The sequence below is a fragment of the Lotus japonicus genome, chromosome 1 (assembly GCF_012489685.1).
Source record: "Lotus japonicus ecotype B-129 chromosome 1, LjGifu_v1.2".
Lineage (NCBI taxonomy): Eukaryota > Viridiplantae > Streptophyta > Magnoliopsida > Fabales > Fabaceae > Lotus > Lotus japonicus.
The window spans coordinates 117,152,188-117,167,671 of NC_080041.1; the positions used below are offsets into that span (position 1 = coordinate 117,152,188).

Genomic DNA, 15,484 nt, shown 5'->3' on the forward strand with positions numbered 1-15,484 from the left:
CAAACCATCTTATATTGCATTTGGGAAGCCTGGAATGCATGTTTGTTCTAGGGGGAGGTGACTCTGATGGGTGGAGTATTGGAGCTTGCCTTTTCCTTACTGCCCTACACTTCTCATCCTTCTCTAGTGCGGTACATGTCTGCGGTTTGGTCTCGTCCTAGTGCTGAGTTGGTGAAGGAAAATTTTGATGCCTCCTTTACGACGTCTGGCTTGGCTCGTTTGGGTTTAGTGGCTCGTGATAGTAGTGGTCTTGTGCTTGCTTTCGCTTCATCAACCCCTTTGGAGTCTCCTTCCTCGGTGGTGGCTGAAGCTCTTGGGTTTCGGTGGGCGTTTTCCATGGCAATTGATTTGTGTTTTCGTCGATAGATTTTGAGATATATTGTCTTCAACTGTTTGAGACTTAAAGTCGTCCTTCTCAAGGGACTTCCTACATTGCCTCGATTATTCGTGAATCGTGACTGTCATATTTTAGCTGCTCATTTTAATGTTGTTGTTTTTTCTTTTACCCCGATAGGATTCTCCATTTAGTCTACCATGGTCCATGATGTAAAATACATGTAGTTAGCTTAAAAAAAACTATCATGAGCCTTTTCGTAAGATTGTTTATTTTTTCATAATTTTTAACGAAATTATTATTATGATTTTTGGTCAATTATTATTTTTATTTTAAAGATGTTTCTAGTCCTTTCTAAAATAAAATAAAAAGGTGCTTGGTATTTGGAATTTTGGATAGATTGATAAAAGAGAGAAGAAAAGAAGCGAATGAACGTTGCAAAGACGAAATAGGGCTCAGACGACACTGCGTTTTCCTCCTCTCTCACTGTCTCTCATCGTATCGCAGGAACAATTCTGCAACTTCCAACAACAACAACCCTTTCTTCTTTTCTCTGAAGAATGTGAGCACAACAAAACATTTAAACTAGTGTTCTGTTCCTTTCAGATTTTGATTTCACATTTGTTAATTTATTATTCATTTTTGTGTGAAAATTAAGGAAGCCAAAAGCATCGGTGAATCGACCACCCACACCAGATGTGGTTGAAAATGTCCCAGAAAGGGAACCAACGCTTCAAGAGCTCATCAACATCAAGGTTTGTTAGTTCACTGGTTACTTGGTTCTTGAACTCTGAAGTTGTTTGGTTTTGAATTTTGATGTTGTTGTTGGTTTTTGGATTGGTTGCTTGCTCAGTTGATTGAGAGTGGAGAGAAGGAGCGGTTGATGGAGCTTCTTAGGGAAAGGCTTGTGGATTGTGGTTGGAAGGATGAAATGAAAGCTATCTGCAGGTTTTTTTTAATCTCATATTTTCTTTCCTGATCCTGATTTGCAAGAAAAGTGTATTTATTATCAATTCAATGTTGCTTTGATTGCCATGTTTTTTCTGTATTGGAAGTGGAGTAGTTTTACATTAATGTGTTATATTGGCTTAAGTGTACCTATTGTGGGGAAATAGAAGGATTAAGTTTGAACTTCAAAATTGAAAATTTATTCCCAATTTCCAATTCTATTTTTAAACTTCAGTTTTCCCCATTGTGCGCCAGTGTTGTTAATTGCGGTCATGGCGGAAAGCTGAAATCCTGCCATAATGATAATTAATGGTGGAATATTGCGGCCATATGGCGGATATTTGATAACACTGTTGTGCGCTCAACAAGCATTAGCTCAGGGGGCACTTGCAGTTCTATGTAGAAACTTTTACATAGGGAAGCCGTCAGCCACACACTGAGACACATTCTCTTATTCTTATACCTTTTTAATTCATTTTTGATATGCTAAGTATAAACAAAGATATGAAAGGTTCATTAATCCTGGTCACTCTAGGGGTTCTGGCATTATGCTTTTTAGGTTGATGTGTATTGTGTACTGAGACTGCAAAGACGGTTTGCCATGTCAAATTACTAAAGTGATTCCTTTCCAATCATCAGTGTTGTTAATTGTGGATGGTGGGTCATGGAAGAAAGCCGAAATCCCACCATCATGACAAATAATGGCGGGATATGGGGGAATGTTGCGGCCATATGGCGGGATATCAGCCATGGGAGAAAGCCAAAAAACCGCCATGAGAAACTGCTATGACGGATATTTGATAACACTGCCAATCATAAACTAAGTTTTCATGAGCACTATAATTGTGTCCTCCTCTGCCTTAGAAGTTCTAGCCATTTTGTAATGTACTGGCTCAATGAAGATACAACGTGGTTTGTTGTTCTTTTAATTTTATAGCCGCAGAGATAAGTAGTTGTTTCTATTCAAGTTGTGTACTTTTGGCTTGGAGCTTGCTCTGTGTATGCAGTGCTAGGTTCATTAGTACAAGCTTAATTTGCTTGCACTTAGCACTATCATGTATGGCTATGAGCCTATGACTATGAATACTGAAAATAGCTTTGTGATAACGCTAGATATTCTCACCCCATGTACATTCTTTCTTAATTTCCGGTTTTACTTCCCATTATAGTTATTTTCTAATTGTTTCCACCATTTTCTGTTCTTATTTTAGCACGCCTTCTGTTTATATGACTCAGAATCAGAATTTAATATGCCATTTTTCTACAGAGACTTTGTGAAGAAGAAAGGGAGGAATAATGTTACGGTAGACGAACTTGTACATGTAATCACTCCAAAGGGAAGAGGTATTGAGTTAATTACTTCACAAATTTATTTTATTTCTTGTAAGCATAATGAGTAACGACACCTGATGGTTACTTGGTTGAAGCACTTCATTAGACAAACACTTCTCAAGGAATTCTATATTTTGAGACACGTTTAGAGGCTCTTAACTTGCCTAGTATTATGTGTTCGAACATTAGAAGCTGAGCAATTGCATCGTATTGTTGGTTTCTTGCTTCAAAATTTCCAATTAACAATGTAGATAACTTGTTAAACTTGTCTTTTGCAGCCTCTATTCCTGATTCCGTAAAGGCTGAGCTGTTGCAGAGGATTCGCACATTTCTTGTATCTGCAGCTCTATAATATATCCACACTTCACATGGCTTGGTCTGTGTTATTCTCACCAATACGTTTTAAAGATCGTGGTTGGAACTAGTGAGAACCGCACGCCTTTGTACTGAGTTTTGTCTAGGAGGGATATGAATGTATCTTGTAAAACCATGACTGCTTCACTGCTTTCAATATAAATTTGAGGATTCTTTGTCTACTACGTACAAGCCTCTTTCCTTGCTTTTAGTTTGGGCGTTTGTATAAAAACGCATTCTTTATATAAAATGTATCTTGTTACACACTCGAGAACGTTCTTGTCGCAACTGTCTTGAAATATGATCATAAGAATGTTCATCTGCAACATCTGATCATTAACAGATTTCGGATTTGCGCACATGGAAAATAACAATTCCTTCATTTTATTATTGTGTCATGCAAGTGCAAAATTAAGTCCTAAGACATCTAACATTGAATTTTTTTAATAAAGAAAGAGTGTCATCATCCTGGAGGATGTTGCTTTTCTGGATTGTATTTCTCATCCTTTGAGTGATAAAGTGCAGTTGCCAATCACCTTGCCTATTTGGATTTTCATTGGATTAGTCAGAATCTATTCTCAAGGCTAGAATCTATACAGAATTGATTTTCATTTTACATGTATTCCAAAATCTACTCTTCTTTAAATGAAGCTTCATTGGAAAACTCCGTGATCGACCTCAATTCAAAGTACCATGTTGATCTTGCAATTAGTTATTTGGAACTAGCCATTAGAAGAAGTTGGATTGTCCTATTGCTGCTACTTTCCCAAAAACGTTGGGATGCACAGGGTGCTTTGAAATCAACCTTGTAATATAAAGTTAATTGTTGATTCTCAAACAATGTGAGCAAGGTTACAACATGGCTTCATTTGGTGTCATTTTTCTCCCCTTTTGAGTTCAATGCTTGGGTAGTGGGATAACATCCAGATGCGATAGGCAATGTGTGCTAGATTGAGTAATCACTTCTATACATGGTGTCTGGCATTAGCTACCAGACAAATATATTTTCTATACATTATCCATGGATCTTTGCTTACAACTGAAATAGATATTCCCATAATCAAAAGGGAAATACAATTTGAAAGTACATAATTCCCAAACCAATCTAATTTTATGACAAACTTCAATTTGGACGTGAACTGGTGTCCAGGACACTGGTATGCTTCTACTCCTATTCTGACATTATACTTGTCCCTGATGCAAGTGATGGAATACTCTGTTCATATCTGAAAAAGTTACTAGGATCTACCTTGGTCTTTATCTCTACCAATCTATCAAAATTTCTCTTGAAATACTTCTTACCCCAAATACTAGCTTCTTCATAACTAGCATTCTCAGCTCCATTCACACCTAAATCAACATCTCTGTAGTTCAGATATGAACTTCTAGGTGACATTGACACATAAGGGGTCATGAAATCATAGAGCTTTCGAATCATATCCAATTGTCGATTTTCAACATCATTACCCTCCTCTTTCCAATTCACAGAGTACTGAATCTTGTATACTAGCATATAACCCGTTTACCCGTGCGATGCACGGGAAATATATTTAACAATTCATTCAGACTAATTTTGTGATAAACACAAATTATATAATCATTGATGTCATATCAAATAAATTAATAATCATTTTTATTTATCATTGATGACATTTTCTATTTATTATAGATGACATTGTACCCTTACTTTATGAGTAATATCTATAATTTTAATATGACTTATTTTAATGCACAAAAATATAAATAATACTATTTATGATTATTAATACAAATAACATCATCAACATGGGTCCTTGTGAGTATTGAAGATGTCAGTGACAGTGGCACAATTCTATTGTCATTTAGTTGAGCCCCAACCCTAGCTTCCTGCAACATTGCCTAAATGTGTTATTATTTGTCCTTATTGCATAGAATCATTTTCCATTTGAAACGCATAGAATCATTTTCCATTTGAAACAGCACAAGTTTTCCAGTAATGTTAAAAAAGTTTTTAAGTACTAAGTTTTGTAACGGCCTAAGTTTAACTAAGCACTCTATTGTGAATTAGAGGATCCTCATGAGAACAAATTACATAATCAGTTTTTCACCTACATTAAAATCCTGTTGGAGTGTAAATTATCATTTCTATTTATTTAACACTTGTTCTTCTTTTTCTACCCCCTCATTCTCCTACTCAAGTTACTCCCAACTGACAAACATTTCATAAGGGATGAAATTATATGATCATGACTTGAACACAACCATAAATTACCAGTTAAATATAATTGCGAATTGAGAAGTATAGAGCAAGAAAAAATATGAACAAATTACATATTATACATGACATAAGAGTCTTGATTTTACATCTAAGGATCAAGATGATTGATTTTGGAGGAAAGACAGACAAAATTTGGAACCAGAATTTATGTTAAGAGTGAGAAATTGAGAATGAGTGCCTCCCTAATCAAAAAACTTCATTCTTGTGCCGTCATAATTGAAGAACTTAAACTCAAGCATAATTGATATGTCCCTTCCCTATCACAATTTTGATGGCTCACCTTCTCCTCATTCTTGTGCCGTCACAATTTAATGCATCTTCCCTTCATTTATAAGCCCAACAGACTCGAGCTCCTATTCTCCATAGATACACCTTGTCATATTCCTCCCTCTACCAACAGAGACCTGCACAAAAACACAAAAAATGAGCTTGATTGTCAGTAGATATAGCAAAAAAGAGAAAGAAACCCACGGTCAGGTACATTCCAACTCATAAGTAAATAAAAGACTGATTGAATGACAACCTTCTAATATGAAGTAAAAGGTAAAGCAACTGGGAGAGGAGTATGAAATAATAAAGTAAAAGTAGATAATTAGAATTGTATTGAACTATTGGTTATCATTAGAATATAAAAATAGAAAATTAACCCAAAAGAGATGAACAGGGCCACCCCATAAAAGGGACAACAAAAGTAACTTTGCAGTTCATCTTAACTGTAAGTAGAATACAAATATTACAAATCTAAGGCTGAAGGTAGTCTTACTTGATCTGGATTTGTATATTATACATATAGAAAATGGCAAATACCTTTGATTTTCTTATCAATTTATCCCAACAGATTACCCTGATGTAGAGATGTTCTACTCTCTTGTTAACTTGTAAAGAACAGAAAAAAAATTCAATAAAATATGGCAGGTGTAAGCAAGGGGAAAATAAAAGGATTGTGTTACTAAAATTATGATATTAAGGCAACATAACCATCACTTTCCCATGTATCTCTACTTTCCATGTTCTCCCATTCTCTTTGTAACATAGTTGGAAACTAATTTAGGATTTCATAGTTGGATAGATCAATATAATACAAACCTTTTAAGCAATGAGGTATGATCGTTGAGTTCTCCAATGTGAAACTTTAAGCCTTTCAACTTTAAGAGTCATAAGAACTCTAACTGTAAAACCATCAAAGTGGGTATGATTAGATCAGCAGATTGGGAAACTTTAGAATAAGATTAGGAAAAAATAATGCAACAGGGAAACAACAACACGTTCAACTACAAAACATAAAAAAACAGTTTATCTTACACACCAACACCTACTAATTAATTATTGTGAGTATGACTAAGAAATAGAGTAATGGACAAACATACAAATAGGAAAGCAGAGTGGAGATGCAGGGAAAACTTGGGCCATATTCCCCTCCTTTGTACTTCTGAAGTATAAAAGTTAACTTCAGCGCTAAAATAAGTAGTAACTCTGAATGGGTAGGAGATAGAAAAAGGTCGAAAACACATGAAGTTCAGAAAAATGATAAACAGTTAAAATATTAAAAAGTTTACAAAAATCATATATGCAGTGTCATATATGCACTGGTATAAGATTAGGGGAATTTGAGACCTTGCATGGAAACACTCAGATAATGGGGGTTCTAGTAGCTGGGTTGATGGCCTATTCAAAATTTCAGTGTTGGGCACAATCATTGGTATCCTCTTATGGGCCTTATCTGAGTTGATAAATAGCAGAACATAAGCCAAGTGCATTTATTTCTGTAGTTTTGTTCAGAACTCTCAATCTTCAAGAAAAAAAATTTAAACTAAGAGATATTAGACACCATTGTTTTTTATAAAGAAAAAGCAGACAAAAGAGGAAGAAAGAAATGAAATGTTAGTTTGCTATATTGCAAGTTATGTGAAGGGAATATCGTGCGTATAATATTTTCCATTGCACTAAATCTACAAACACAAAAATTATAACTAATTGTTTCACAATAACACTGGCTAGAGAAACAGATTTGTGTACCCTTGTTATGGAAATTGCTCAATTTTCATCAGTAACCAAGCTTGAACTGTTTGAATAGAAGCTTCATATATTTTTATGAAAGAGACTTACACAATTCAAGAAGTTCCATGCTTAATGGTTTGAATTTGGTAATTTAGGATGACTGTCACTGTTCTGTAATCAAAATTTGAAGCATAGTTTATAAAAATAAAAACAATATAAAAATAATTAAGCTTTTCAGCACATCACCCAAACCAATTCTTGCAAGATGAGGATTTTCCTACCACCCACCTCATTCATGGTCTTTATCAGATATTTCCCCCTGCAATAAATAAAATAAATACATGAATTAAATTTGTCAGAACTGAAAACCTCCCAGGTTTGTTAGGAACCTAATGAAATACAAACACACTCACTTGCAAGTGGCTTTTGAATTCGTACATTGCCATGCCTTCCACATGTATCAGTTCACTAATATGTTTAGGAGTGGCCACTGCAAAACAAATAAAAACAACCAATTAGGCACACACACCATACAGTTCATTGACATTTCTGCAACTCATTATAAACCTACAAATTAGTGTCTTTTTTTGAAATTTCAACAGCTAAAGATGCTTAAGATCAGACCACCAAATAGTCATAGTAAGTTCAACAACTGAATATCCTAATAAGAGTGCAGGTTTCAAAGAGTTCATCATGAATACAAAGCGATAAACCATCAAAGAGGCCATCAACTAAAGATCATACCTTTTAAACCCTTTTCTTTTTAATCAGTATTTTGGGAGGCATCATCCATTCCAATAGAATAATTTCAACTTGGGAAGCATAATATTTTCTAAAATAAAAGGCCTCAAGCATCATTCAAGCGATCAAACATAAAATCAGCACCAAGTCTAAATTCTAATCACTCTTCTCTCCTTACTTCTTGCTTCAATCTATGCCAGCTCATTATGTAAATGACAATTGTAATATTACTTGCACAGTTGTATTAAATAGATAAGCTTTTGATTTTCTTTCACCTCCCCTTGGCCCTTTCAACATGGCAGTGCATAGTTGTATTAGATAGATAAGCTTTTGATTTTGCAGAAACAAAAATACATTATGAGTCGTTGATGTGTTGTATTACATAAGTAAAACAAAGAAAAATAGATAGTTATAATTAGATCTGTGTGAAGTCTGCATATATGTACCACTATTGCTATCTTATAGTGTTTACATCCTTGTATTGGAGAATCAAAGTACCAATCATGTATCCTTCTTCAGTGAGGAGAAGTTACTTTTCCTTCTTCTATTCCTTTGTTAAAACCATTAAAATTAAAAGCAACAAAAACAATGAAATACTACCATTTAAAAAAGAGGAACATACTAATTTACCGCCGACAAACAGTCCTTCAGCAAATTCAAGATCACAATTGCCAACTATGGAGCTCCCTTTCTGATCACCCTTGCTCTGATCTTTTATGCTTCTCTTACAGGACATAAGCTTTGAATGGAATCTGCATATAAAGGAGAAATAAGAGAATATGAGAATTCAAACAGAACAAACAAATCAATGAAATCAATGGAAATAAAGGGGATTTCAAACAGAAGGAGAGGGGAAATGTGTTGAACGGAAGTTCACATCAAGGGGTATTTATAGCTAAAATTCAAAACTACACTGACAGAACCACACCTCTAGCAGATGTAGGCAACCAGACTACAAAAGTGTAAACAAATATCCAAATCTCAATAAACAAATTCTATAATAAACATAAAGCTTGCAGAAGTATGAAAATTAATTGAGATTGGGATTGATACTGACCATTTGATCACAAAATCAACCTTCGAAGATGCATTCAACCCAAAAAGTTCGGCAACTGAGAAGAGGGAATGGCGGATGAACAGCAACCGGCGACGAAGACAAAGGCGACATCAGATCAATCGAAAAGACGAAGTTGATGGATTGGTGAGAAGTGGATGGAAAGAGCAACTTAAACACGGAAACACATCTAGGGTTTGGATGGATTTGGAGAAGAGGAAAGCTAGCTAGGGTTGATTTCAGAAGAGAAATCAATGAAAAAGAAGATGACGAAGGGTACAACGGAGTGGGTGAAGAGGGAGAGGCAACACGCGATTGCTAGCTAGCGTACGACGGAGTGGGTGGAGAGCAGAGGCAACACGCGATTGAGATGGGGATGATGAATGGTTAGTCGTATCCCAGAGGCCATTGGAAAAAAATGAAAACTAAAGGAAAGAAAGCCAGATGGCGAAAGCTGATTGGAGGTTTTGTAGGAATAGTGAATTGCAAACTTGAGAATAAGAAGTAGTAGATGTTACCACCTCTGTGTGGAAAGGGTGTTTCCACCTCAGAAATCTCACTCATTTTACCACCATAAGGATTGAATGTCAGAGAAGGCTTTCCTAGCTCAATCATCTTCTTCCATACCCCTTCAAGGCCAATCTTGGAGATGGGCTTCTGCACATAATCTGATTTCCTCTTCAAGAATTTCTCAGATCCAGGATGCCTTTCAAGCAAAACATCAGTTGAGGTCCCAACTGGATAATTATACCAAAACAACACTGAATCTATCCACCTCATTTCAATGCACTGTTCACCAACCAAACTCAGTTCAGGGAAGCTCTCAGTCATTATATCAAGCAACTGTCCTGCATTTCCAAGAAACAAAGCATTAAACTTAGCCCTTACTGTTTTCTTACCCTTTCTCTGCACAGGACTAAGAACTACTCTTATAAACAAGCCATGGTGAATCCTGTCAGCAACATATTGCCACTGATGAACCATATCAGTAGCACCTTGTTCCAATGTTTTCTCAACTCTGAAAACTGTCACAACCTCAGGCACAGGAACCAACTTGATTTTCCAGGAAACTATGACCCCAAAGCTAGCACCCCCACCTCCTCCAATAGCCCAGAAAAGATCTTCCCCCATTGATTTCCTGTCATGGACTCTTCCATCAGCATCAACAATTACAGCATCCAGAACATTATCCACAGAGAGACCAAACCTTCTCATCAGGTTCCCATAGCCACCACCACTGAAGTGTCCCCCAACACCAACAGTGGGGCACACCCCAGCTGGGAAGCCATGGATCCTGCTCTTCTCTGCAATCCCATGATAAAGCTCACCAACTGTTGCCCCTGACTCAACACTCACAGTTTCATCCTTCAAGTTGACCACCACTGATCTCAGCATGAACATGTCCAGAATGATGAATGATGGGGCTTGTGATGCATATGAGAGGCCATCATAGTCATGGCCACCACTCCTTATCCTGATTTCAAGACCAAACCTTTTGCAGCAGATGATTGTGGCCTGGATGTGGGACACATGAGTTGGGGCCACAATGAAGGCTGGTTTTGGAGATGTGGGTGAGTTGAATCTCAGGTTTCTGATGTAGGACTCCAAGATTGCTGGGTAGGAAGGGCTGTTGGGGAAATAGGTGACTTCAGAGATTGGAGGAGAAGGTTCAGAATTGAGAGAGAGGCACTGCAGATAGGTCTGTTCTAGAGGATGTGATTGTGAGGTTGCCATTGCCATTAGAAAGATTGGGATAATGGATATTATTGCAGACATCTCAATAGGCAAAGGATTCAGATCACAGATTGTGACAGTTAGGAGTGCAACACCAACACTTAAAACTGTTCTTTTGCTCTTTAACTCAGCAATGTGAGACTTGCTTCCCTACTATTTCATCACTCCCCCGCAAGTCTAACCTGGAGTAATTGAGTTAGACTTGCTCTACATTGGTTTGCACTCAAGCGGAACCTTAGAGGTCGTCGTCATGGGCATGTGCTCCTGCTGTGTGAACCTAAGTCTCAAGGACGCATGGCAAATTTTTTTTAGCTGATAGTTTACTTTTCACCATTGAAAAATGGGAATAATGATAGATGAAGGTTGAGAAATATTAGCCATAGCTTAGAAAAAGTATAGACTATAGAGGTGAGTTAGAAGTGCAAGGGTAATGAAGCAATCTGCTTAAAACAAAATCAGAAAACATATAAGGCATAAACTCAACAGAGGAAAGTACAACTCATTTAAAATAAACTTATCTGCCATTTCTCATCAAATCCAGTCACCAAATTTACAAAGAAATTTCAATGTTCCTCCAAAAGCCTCCGGATACATTTGTTTTGGGATACATTTGTTTTGGGATACATCCTTCCTTCAGCAGTCAATCTCACATCCCCTGCTGTCGTTATAATTACTTCACGACTCCCTTAAATTAAGCAAATTACTAACACAATTTACTCCAAAATCTAATCTCTCTCTCAACCACTTGTGATATCTAACCAAAACCATAAAGTGCCACGAAAGAACTGGACATTGATTAGAATTCTTTCAGAAGAAAGAATAAATTGACAAGTTTGAAAGAAAAATAAAACTAACAATTCTTCTCCAGCTTCAGCATAAGCTTAAATACATTTGCAAAGAGCAAGAACATGCATTCATATCCTAGTGTTATGGAAGATAATTGGAAAATATTTGGACCCAATAGAAGAAGATTAGAGTGAAAAAAAGATTGGACCAATTTTACCAGATGTCCCTGAAGGCAAACACTTGATAGGGGAGCATATATTTATAAACATTAAAACTATTTAAAACTCCGACGATGAGTGGCAAAAGTTGGAGTGAGACAAGTAGATAGAAATACCAACACAAATCCTACCCAGCCTCAGCTGTGGAGCAAACCAAAGCATCCTTTATCAATTAAGAACAAAAAAAAAAGCGACAAAGTTCCTCGCCCAAAGCAAAGCAACAGAAGCTAGTAAGAGAATCATATTCTAGTGTTTCTTTGTAAATGTGTGGTAAGGAGAAACAATTAAAAGAACTTACAGCTTAGTGATTTAAAACTAATATTCATCCGATTTGGTATCAGACTTCAGAACAATGCACTAGTTTCCATATAGTAATCACTCATTGAAGTCCCCGTGAAATTTTCTTAGTCGCTCACCATTTCATCAAGCACACTACAACAGGGATAATGATGTCCAACAAATTAACTGATGGTCCTCAAACCAAACATACGCATATGAAGTCCCCGTGAATAGTTGGATGCATGGAAACATTCAAAAAGTTGAAAGAGGTGTAGTCATATACCCAGCTATAACCAATGCTAACAATTGCATGATAGGACTTGTGAACTACCAAATCTCCATTTAACATGAAAACAAGAACGCACAGTGAACAGAAGTGTTCTGTTGTAGAGTGTTAAAAAGCCAGAGAAAATCAGACCACATAGAATGCAATATACTCAGTTTCATATTCTTTAATGCAAGGCACCCACAATTGATGAGACTGACAAGCATATGAGCAAAAAAAACATGCACCAGACAGACAACACAAAGATGGAGACCCACTTGCTTAAAGATCTCATAGCCACAAAACTTCTTTTGATATCTTTATGGTAATAGAAAGGATACACACATCAACAGCAAAGTAAGAGTATTCATGGTATAGTAACAACAACTGTAATATTCAACCTTTCAAGTCCCACATTGGTTGTGCAACGCAACTGAAGCACATGTGATAGATATAAAAGTAGAAACAAGGCAGAGGAAGAAGCATACCTTTCTCGGCCTTTTGGCTAAGATCAAGTGTAGTATCTGTTCTTATCAGTTTAATATCTGATATGTGAGCCAATGGCTCACACGATATTAAATTTATTTTTTTAGGGGAGGGTCCACCACAGTAGCTTGCTATTGGGATCTTCAAGCGTCGCCCATGCCTTACACTACTGCAAGGGCCTGGCGCATCCCACCAAACCTAGTTCAAGATTTTCAATTCTAGATAGGTTAAGTAATGTTCATTATAGGGCCTGCACCTGACTTAATCTTGGTCCAATAACAAGTTCTTCCCAAATAACAAGTTTTCCAGGTACCCACAATTCTGGGTGATACATAGTATTAAGAGAAAAGGAGTCTATATAGAGCAGATGAGCAAGCAAAACTTCTATTGGTCATCAAAACATGCAACAGACAGACAACACTAAGATGGAGAAACTGCTTGAGTGAAAACTCACTTGCTTAAAGATATCATGGCTATGTTAATGTGGTAATGGAGAGGATACACAAGTCAGAAGGAAGCCAAGTAAATGTCTACATGATATATATAGTAAGTTAGTAACTACAGCTGCTATACTCAACCTCTCAAGTCCCACATTGGTTGTGTAGCTCAACCAAAGCACATATATTGGATATAAAAGCAGAGACATGGCAAAGGAAGAAGCATACCTTTCTCGGCCTTTTGGCTAAGATCAAGTGTAGTATCTGTTCTTATCAGTTTAATATCTGATATGTGAGCCAATGGCTCACACGATATTAAATTAATTTTTTTAGGGGGAGGCTCCACCACAGTAGCTTGCTACTGGGATCCTCAAGTTGTTCCAGTACAGCAGCATAATATACCGGTGCTCTGCCAATTCTATCTCTTATGAAGTCTTGTAGAGCCCCTTCACTAAACCACACCCTTTTATAAGATAGTGGAATGCCATATATATAGATCATGAGATTGGCCTCTTTTCTGTTAGATCAGCCTAAGATTTAATCACTAAATCCTTGATTACTATGGATGTGAGGAAACCATCAAGAATTTAGGTAGCATACAACCTCTCATATCACATCCCCTGCTGTCATTATAATGACTTCATCACTCCCCTAAATTGAACAGCTAACTAACATCACAGTTAACTCCAAAGATCCATTCTCTCTCTTGTGAGATCTAACCCAACTGATATTCTAACTAAGATACTAAACTGAACAAAAAATTCTAGAAAAACAAAATGACACAAGGACTGGAAATTTCTTAGAATTCTTGAAGATAAAAATGTCAACTTTGAATGAGAAACAAGAAAAATATGCTTCTCTGTATCATTCCAATTCTAACGGACTAAAGGGACAAGCCTAAGTGTTGGCTCATTAGTTTATAAGCACTAATATTATGTTAAGATCAACCGGAAGTGAGTTATCACATGCAAAGCTAAAGCAACACAAATCCTACTCAGTCTCAACTGTGGAGGAAACAAGAAACATCATTTATCAATTAAAAAAACAGGATTCCTCCCTCGAAGGAAAGCAACAGAAGTTATTAATAATCTAATGATTCATTTCAAATCAGTTTTAAATCTGAAACAATGTGTGGTATGAGGCTATGCCCTGGACATGGAGATGGAGTTAAAGTAATACTGGTTTGTATCAGAATTCAGAACATGACACTAGTTGGTAACACTTTTTTTTTTTGGTCAATGGAACATATTCCATAAATAAGGCTGAACCACAGCTATAGATTACATCCAAGATAGACATAACGTCTGTCACAGTTCTAATGAAAGCACTCCTAGACATGCCCACATGGCTCTAGCATGAGTACTCAAATCAAATGAAAGACACTTGGATGATGAATGCCCACATGGCTACAGATGGAAGAGGCACTAACAGTTAGAAAACTTGTACAAAGAGAGCTCTGTTGAAACCAAGAGTGTCAACCCATTGTTCCGTTGAAGCCTTGTCTCGCAACACTTGAGATAGGCTAAAATACAACAAGCATAATAAAACAAACATCAAGTAAGCAAGGGAAATGGAGAGCATTTGAAAAGCACTAACATGCATGGTGTTGAAGGAAGAAGAAGGGAACATGGCTAACACAGTTGAGCTTCGCAGAGAAATGAAATTGCAAAAAAATTTGGACCATTTCTCGATTTGTGCGTGTCATCCTTGCGCAGGGGCCATGCTAATCTTCTCTGTATCGTTCCAATTTTATCGGATGTCCACGAAGGGACAATACTTGCTGTTCTGTAGTGATATATGAACTATAAAATCTTAATCAACATAGCCGATGTGGAACAAAGTACAGTTACCAACAATACATAACCCTACATGTCACCAACACAATCATGTAAATAAGGCACAAAAAACCTAAGTGTTCATTTGTAGAGTGATATAATGCCAGTCCTTTCAGTCTGTACCACTCTTATCCAGATTTCCTGAGTGAAATTGATAGCTACACGCATCTGGTTAGTTAGGGTGTTAGTAGTTTAGTCAATTGAGAGTTAGTTCAAGAGTAAGGGTGGAAGGATATAAAAGTAGGAGTGAGCTAAGATGGATTAGAATCTTTGGAATCATTCGGAATTGAGTTTAGGGAGACTGACTGAGACTCTTGGATTTCTCAGGAATATTGTACATTTCTATACTGAATTATACCAGTTTTATTCTTGTTCTTGGCTGGGTTCCATCAAAAACTAGAAGAAACCAAACCAGCAACCTAACGT

General features: G+C 36.7%; 2 protein-coding genes, 2 non-coding genes and 1 pseudogene across 13 annotated transcripts in view; 3 read left to right on the forward strand and 2 right to left on the reverse strand.

Annotated features, from left to right (window-relative positions):
* Positions 1–724: 724 nt before the first annotated feature.
* On the forward strand, positions 725–3,153 carry LOC130729703 (transcription and mRNA export factor ENY2). Its single transcript, XM_057581535.1, has 5 exons — positions 725–896; positions 993–1,089; positions 1,188–1,282; positions 2,550–2,626; positions 2,893–3,153. Coding segments are annotated over exons 1-5 (345 nt in total). The 5' UTR covers positions 725–894; the 3' UTR covers positions 2,967–3,153.
* A 799-nt stretch (positions 3,154–3,952) lies between these two features.
* Positions 3,953–15,484, reverse strand: part of LOC130729704 (berberine bridge enzyme-like 8) — a 13,216-nt gene continuing 1,684 nt past the window's right edge. For 3 of the 10 annotated variants that reach the window (XR_009016075.1, XR_009016076.1, XR_009016074.1), the window contains 7 exons: positions 9,022–15,484; positions 8,587–8,716; positions 7,637–7,713; positions 7,512–7,542; positions 7,332–7,394; positions 6,312–6,394; positions 5,267–5,629 (listed from right to left, as the gene is read on the reverse strand). The exon at positions 9,022–15,484 is cut by the window's right edge. Coding sequence is in view for 1 of the 10 variants with exons in the window: in XM_057581536.1 (XP_057437519.1) it covers positions 4,140–4,474; positions 9,510–10,794 (1,620 nt within the window). In the remaining 9 variants the exon portion in view is untranslated. Of the gene's footprint in view, positions 4,475–5,266; positions 5,630–6,311; positions 6,395–6,592; positions 7,395–7,511; positions 7,543–7,636; positions 7,714–8,586; positions 8,717–9,021 lie in introns of those variants that run through there. The other 7 variants (XR_009016077.1, XR_009016080.1, XR_009016078.1 and 4 more) reach the window with 7 other exon arrangements.
* On the forward strand, positions 12,785–12,979 carry LOC130734876 (U2 spliceosomal RNA). The gene has a single exon (XR_009018213.1). It is a non-coding gene; the product is annotated as a U2 spliceosomal RNA (small nuclear RNA).
* On the forward strand, positions 13,448–13,623 carry LOC130734945 (U2 spliceosomal RNA; annotated as a pseudogene).
* On the reverse strand, positions 14,893–14,995 carry LOC130734703 (U6 spliceosomal RNA). Its single transcript, XR_009018062.1, has one exon. It is a non-coding gene; the product is annotated as a U6 spliceosomal RNA (small nuclear RNA).